General features: G+C 49.0%; 1 protein-coding gene across 1 annotated transcript in view; it reads left to right on the top strand.

Annotated features, from left to right (window-relative positions):
• LOC143121636 (acetyl-CoA carboxylase 1-like) overlaps positions 1–7,126 on the top strand; it is a 74,028-nt gene that overhangs the window by 3,640 nt on the left and 63,262 nt on the right. The window contains exons 11-22 of the mRNA XM_076282108.1: positions 103–264; positions 375–538; positions 1,045–1,195; positions 1,494–1,597; positions 2,194–2,421; positions 2,913–3,063; positions 3,311–3,445; positions 3,685–3,831; positions 4,223–4,411; positions 4,649–4,749; positions 5,014–5,102; positions 6,314–6,438. Of these exons, the coding sequence (XP_076138223.1) occupies positions 103–264; positions 375–538; positions 1,045–1,195; positions 1,494–1,597; positions 2,194–2,421; positions 2,913–3,063; positions 3,311–3,445; positions 3,685–3,831; positions 4,223–4,411; positions 4,649–4,749; positions 5,014–5,102; positions 6,314–6,438 (1,746 nt within the window). The remainder of the gene's footprint in view (positions 1–102; positions 265–374; positions 539–1,044; positions 1,196–1,493; positions 1,598–2,193; positions 2,422–2,912; positions 3,064–3,310; positions 3,446–3,684; positions 3,832–4,222; positions 4,412–4,648; positions 4,750–5,013; positions 5,103–6,313; positions 6,439–7,126) is intronic.

Below are 7,126 nucleotides of genomic sequence, written 5' to 3' on the forward strand. Positions count from 1 at the left end.
CAAGCCCTACACCAGCCTGCAAATGTCATTGTAATCTAGAAGGCTACTTTGAGAGGAGCATGGATCACAGTGACCATGTTGTTTGTTCTTTGTGATGAGCAGATTGCCATGGGCATCCCCCTGAATCGAATCAAGGACATCCGCATGATGTACGGGGCACAGCCTTGGGGAGACTCGCCCGTCGACTTTGAAGGCTTGTCCTCGCTGCCCTGTCCCCGTGGCCATGTCATTGCCACACGCATCACCAGCGAGAACCCGGACGAGGTGAGTGGGATGACCTCCAGGATCCCAGGATGCTCGTATTCCTCAAAGTCCTTTCTTTTATCTTGCAGTCCTGGAGGTGCTTCAATGGCTTTTTTGTGTGTCTGTTGAAGGGGTTCAAGCCCAGCTCAGGGACGGTCCAGGAGCTGAACTTCCGCAGCAGTAAGAACGTGTGGGGCTACTTCAGCGTGGCGGCCACTGGGGGGCTGCATGAGTTTGCTGACTCGCAGTTCGGCCACTGCTTCTCTTGGGGAGAGAATCGAGAAGAGGCCATCTCGTAAGTGCTACATAACAACATCTACCACTGCTGTCCATAGATGATTTGGATAACCATTTGCAACATAAGAAATTCTATTTCATTCATTCAATTCTATTCAAATACTTTCTATTTCTGAATTCTATTTCATTCAATTCTATTCAAATACTGACATCCCTACTCAGTTGTTACATAAATACACATAATCATGGGAAGTTGTGAGAAAATGTGAGACACAAATATTCACTTCAAACAGATGTGCACATTCACATTAGTATTGTTTTTAATTTATGGACAGATATGGCACCATGCACAATAGTTTTACTACTATCCCAATTCATTTTCCATCATCCTTGTATCCCAGCGATCCCAGTGTCGCACAAATGATATATCAGAAAAGGTTAATATGCAGAGCATACCCTTAACGTCTGACATGGTTACTTCTATTCCTCTTAGTGTTGACCATGTTCAAGACCCTCTGGATTGTTTGTCACAGACTTATCTTGGCTGTTGTATGTCCTTGTCAGGAACATGGTGGTGGCTCTGAAGGAGCTGTCTATCCGTGGAGACTTTCGAACTACTGTGGAATACCTCATCAAACTACTGGAGACTGACAGCTTCCAGCACAATCGAATAGACACGGGCTGGCTGGACAGGCTCATCTCTGAGAAGATGCAGGTGAACACACAATACAATTCTAACACTATTAAGTGTGCGTGTGTGCGTGCGTGTGTGTGTCACATACCAGACTTTGCCTAATAAAACTATGCTTATTTATATAACAGAATTCATACACATCTGGTAATTCAAAGTGCTTAATGCCTTGTCAAGCCTTTGCCAACTCCTAACCCTGTGTGTGTGTGTGTGTGTGTGTGTGTGTGTGTGTGTGTGTGTGTGTGTGTGTGTGTGTGTGTGTGTGTGTGTGTGTGTGTGTGTGTGTGTGTGTGTGTGTGTGTGTGTGTGTGTGTGCGCGCAGGCTGAGCGTCCTGACACCATGCTGGGCGTTGTGAGCGGGGCGCTCCACGTGGCTGACTCCAGCCTGAAGAACAGCGTCTCGGCATTCCTACATTCACTGGAAAGGTACGCTGGGCCTGATTTAACCAACACGGGTCCTGATTGAAATGGAACGATTATTTCACTCCCCTATTTTCCAAGCAGCAAGATTGTTTCTCAGAGAAGGGTTCTACATTAATGTGAACATTTGGGAACATTTGAGTTTATTTGCATGTATTTCGTGAATTGCCCTCTTGAACCACCTTGTTAGCAGGGGAATGAAGGGTCGGGCAATCGGCCTGTAATGCCCAGCACTTTAAAATATGGAAATATGCTTTGGCCCATTACTGTTTCAGATGTATAGCTGCAGTGCAGTTCATTATGCTGTGTATGTTATTATGTATGTTTTAATGTAATTGCCAGTCAATTTCAGAGAGGTTCATAATAAGAGTGTTTATGTGAGTGCCTAAATGCATATATATTTGCTAAGGCTGAGTGTTTCTATTTTTGCTTTTGTGTGTGTGTTTGTCATTGTGTGTGTGTGTGCATGTGCACATGTGTGTATCCTTGTGTGTGTGTGTGTGTGCGTGTGTGTGTGTGTGTGCGTACGTATGTGTGTGTGCATCTTTATGTGTGTGTTTGTGTGTGTGCGTGTTCCTCCCTCTCTCGTACTGTGTCCTTAGGGGTCAGGTTCTGCCCGCACACACGCTGTTGAACACAGTGGACGTGGAGCTGATCTACGAGGGCTCCAAGTATGTGCTGAAGGTGACGCGCCAGTCGTCCAGCTCCTACGTGGTGCTGATGAACGGCTCGTGCTCTGAGGTGGACGTGCACCGACTTAGTGACGGAGGCCTGCTGCTCTCCTACGACGGGTCCAGCTACACCACCTACATGAAGGAGGAGGTGGACAGGTCAGTCAGTTCACTGAGTGGGATGAGACAAGTAGGAAAGGAATACACACACACACAAACCTACATGAAGGAGGAAGTGGACAGGTACAGTATGCACCACAGCAACCACAAATCAAAAACAGCAAGAAAATCATATTTTTAATTTCTTTTTTTTTTTCATGTCCCAAAATAGGTTAACAGTTTTTTTTTGGAAAAAGGTTATCCATTCTATTTGGAATGTTTGATATGTTTGATAGACTCCAGCTGATATAGCATCCCTTTGATTCACGCTGGCCCAAGTGCTTAACAGGATTACAGCGTGTGTGTGTGTGTGTGTGTGTGTGTGTGTGTGTGAGTATGTGTGTTTGTGTGTGTTTGGTGGTTCTCTGACTGACCTGAAATCAGAGTGAAAGCACACACATATACTGTATTCTGTATACCTGCCAAGCTGAGCGACACAAGTCTCTGAGCAGCCGGCCCCTGCTGTGGGTCCCACTCCCCTGTCTCCGCAGGTACCGCATCACCATCGATAACAAGACGTGTGTGTTCGAGAAGGAGAATGACCCGACACTGCTGCGCTCGCCCTCCGCTGGGAAACTCTGCAAGTACATGGTGGAGGATGGAGGCCACGTCAACACTGGACAGTGCTACGCTGAGATCGAGGTGAGGGCAGGGGGGCGCTATGTGTCAGTGTGTGCAGGTGTGTTTCACATTGTGTGTTCATTGTGTGTGTCTGTGTGTGTGTCTGTGTGTGTGGTTTATGGTCCTTGAGTCCCTGTGTTATATTTCCTCTCTGTGTGACTGCGTTTTGTGTTTTGTGTTTGTTTACATGGTTGTGTGAATATGTTTGTATGGACGCATTGTTCTGTGTTCCACCCACTTAATCATTTGTGTGTGATTATCGGCCCAGGTGATGAAGATGGTCATGTCCCTGAACACTACTGACCCCGGCCACATCTACTATGTCAAACGAGCTGGCGCCGTGCTGGAGCCGGGCTGTATCATCGCCCGACTGCAACTGGACGACCCCAGCCGGGTTCAACGGGTAAAAGCTGGCATTATGCATCTATTTATATGTATGGCCGTGTGTGTGTGTGTGTGTGTGTGTTTGTGTGTGTTTGTGGAAGTGTTGCTGTGTGTGTGTGTGTGTGTGTGTGTGTGTGTGTGTGTGTGTGTGTGTGTGTGTGTGTGTGTGTGTGTGCGTGTGTGCGTGTCAGTGTGTGTGTGTCAGGCTGTATCTCTCATGCCCTTGTGGCCCTGGTCTGGTGTCTGTGTGTCCCCCAGGCGGAGCTCTTCACGGGGACTCTCCCTCAGATCCAGTCGGCAGCCCTGCAGGGGGAGAAGCTGCACCGGGTCTTCCACCATACGCTAGACCACCTCTCCCACATCATGAACGGCTTCTGCCTGCCCGAGCCTTTCTTCAGCATCAGGGTGAGTGTACACACACACACACACACACACACACACACACACACACACACACACACACACACACACACACACAGACAGGTCACAGAGTGATCTATTCTGAAGCGTTATGTGTTTTTTAGTAGAGCGTTGCAGGGTAATGGTTGGTATTGAACATTTGAAGCAACAATCTATTGTGTAGCCAGTAGCCACACATCTTTGTCTTTGAATGTGTTGACTTATTTGTTTGTGTGGGTGTTTATATCTATATGTCTATATGTGTGTGTATCTTGTGAATGAAACGTATGTATGTGTTATATATGTATGGGTGATGTGTGTGTGTGTGTGTGTGTGTGTGTGTGTGTGTGTGTGTGTGTGTGTGTGTGTGTGTGTGTGTGTGTGTGTGTGTGTGCAGCTGCGTGAGTGGGTGGAGCGTCTGATGCGGCTGCTGCGCGACCCCTCGCTCCCGCTGCTGGAGCTGCAGGACATCATGACCAGCGTGTCGGGCCGCGTGCCCCCTGCCGTGGAGAAGGCCATACGCAGGGAGTTGGCGCAGTACGCCAGCAACATCACCTCTGTCCTCTGCCAATTCCCCAGCCAGCAGGTGCGCCCACTAACAAACCCCTACACACACACACACACACACACACACACACACACACACACACACACACACACACACACACACACACACACACACACAAACACAATCCCATCTCTCCACCAGGCTAGATATTTGATGGTGTTGACTAAGCGAAATTGCATGTTTACCCCCTCCTGCCACTCCGACGATTGTGTATTTATTTATTTATTTGTTTACCTGTATCACCTCCTCGTGCAGATCGCCAATATTCTTGACAGCCACGCTGCCACCCTGAACAGGAAGTCCGAGCGTGAGGTCTTCTTCATGAACACACAGAGCATTGTACAGCTAGTGCAGAAGTGAGTGAAAATGCCTTTCACACCCTCACACACACTACACACACCCACCCACACACACCTATTTCCCACACGTCGCAAACGGTTCACACGCCGCTAGCATGCGATGCTACTGTGACTTGTAATTAGCAGACATAACACTGTAATATAGTGCATATTGTGGCAATGCACTATGGGATGTTGCCTAACTTCATGGGAGGTGAAAAGAAGTGAGGGATTAACTCACCGTACTAGAAGTATGTAACCAAATAAAGTGTGTGTGTTCAGATATCGCAGTGGGATCCGTGGGCACATGAAAGCAGTGGTTATGGACCTTCTAAGGCAGTACCTGAGTGTGGAGGTCAAGTTTCAGAATGGTGAGTGCTTCTCAACAGACATACTGTAAGTCCTGATGAAATATAATACATACCACACTATACTTGGGAATTGGGGGATACTGGCAAGTTGATCTCTAATCTGTTCCTGTGGTTGTGCCAAACTGCAGTTCTGGTACTTGACCACATGATGGCAGTGTGATGCAGCTGTCTCCTTCCTGATCTGCCCTTTCTTTGTTCTCCTGCCAATATTTGTGGCGTTCTGTTTTTCACTCTGATTTCCAAGAGAGAGAGAGGCAGAAAAAAAATGTATCCTCAGGTTAAAATAAATAGCCTTTCACAGTTAATTTAATTGACTTTTTTGCACATAATCGAGGTAATTCCGTCTCCGCCGCCACCACAAACAACAATAACTGCAGTCCCGCAAATGGAAGTGGTGCTGACGTATAGCCGGCTGACATCCCTTCGTCAAAGTGCTCTTTTATTTGTTGAGGGGAACAACTATTTTTAAAAGGCAGGCTATATAATTTGGTGTGCCCCCCCTTCTCGGACTACACTCATTAAACTGTGCATTTCAAAATGGTGGCGCGTGAAGACAGCTGAGAGAGTCTGTCTGTCCGCCACGTCACATCACCTGTCTGAGCTCCCAAGGCTAGTGTAGAACATAGGGTGACAGGGATGCGCGGAATCACGGTTGGTTGTTTTTTGCTGCTGTCTCTCTCTTACTCTCTCCTTATCTCTCTTCCTCCTTTCTCTCTCTCTCTCACCCACTCTTCTCTTCACTCTCACTGTCGCCTTTTTGCTCCCTATCTCTCTCTCTCTTTCTTTCTCTCTCTCTCTCTCTCTCTCTCTCTCTGTCTGTCTGTCTCCATCTCTCTCTCGTCTTCACTGCAGTGGCTGGGTGCTGCTGTGGCGACTGAATGTAAATTGAGGTCACAGCCACGCTTTGTTTTGCACACCGCTCAGACTAACTTCTTAATCATCTGCCCCCTCCACACACACACACACCCCACCAGCCGTCTGCCACTCACAGCTCTGGCCAAGGTGTTTTCTGCCAGTGTCCCCCCCCCCCCCCCACTATACACACACACACACACACACACACACACACACACACACACACACACACACACACACGCCCCATGCCCATCCCCTCCCTCCACCCGGCCCTGTCTGTGCGACCTGCGGCGACCCCTGCCGGGCTGGTTCCAGGTACCCCACGCTGACGTGTTTAATTGTGCCCCGTCCCCCAGGCAACTACGACAAGTGCGTGTTCACGCTGCGGGAGGAGAACAAGGGTGACCTGGCCAAGGTGCTCAACCTCATCTTCTCCCACGCGCAGGTGGCCAAGAAGAACCTGCTGGTCACCATGCTCATCGTGAGTATAGGCCCCGGCGCCACAGTCACCTTACGCACGCAGGCACGCACGCACGCACGCACGCACGCACGCACGCACGCACGCACGCACGCACGCACGCATGTGCACGCTCTCAAACACACAGAGTCACAGCAAACACACATACAGTCACAAAACACACTTTTCCTGTGGGGGAGGGGGGAAAGGGTAAACAAGTGCATCTGTGTGTGTGAGAGAGTGTGTGTATGTGTGTATTTGTGAGAAAAACACAGTGTGAGCTATATCATTTGTCACCCCCATACACAAATACACTGTCACTGGGCCCAAATAGAATTTGGTACAGTCTGGCCACCTTTCGCATGCGCAGGACCCCCCCCCCCCCTCCTCCTTTCTCTCTCTCTCTCTCTCTCTCTCTCTCTCTCTCTCTCTCTCTCTCTCTCTCTCTCTGGCCACGTCCACATAGCAGTGGTGGTAATTGAGAAGTAAAGTTGGCGGTGTACGGCTCCCTCTCCTCTTCTCTGAGCCCCCCCCCCCCTACTCCACTCCCTCTCTGAGATGGTAAATAAGGCCGGGTGTGTGAGAATCTCATTACCGCGACACAAAGCGCCATTTCCTCTGAGGATTGAAGGGGTGTGTGTGTGTGTGTGTGTGTGTGTGGGTCTGTGTATGGGGGGGTGGGGTGTGTGTGTGTGTGTGTTTGTGTGTGTGT

This window comes from Alosa pseudoharengus, unplaced genomic scaffold, assembly GCF_046254945.1.
Source record: "Alosa pseudoharengus isolate Yale_2024_CS ecotype anadromous, Long Island Sound unplaced genomic scaffold, YU_APseudo_1.1 YU_APseudo_1.1_scf_13, whole genome shotgun sequence".
Taxonomy (NCBI): domain Eukaryota; kingdom Metazoa; phylum Chordata; class Actinopteri; order Clupeiformes; family Clupeidae; genus Alosa; species Alosa pseudoharengus.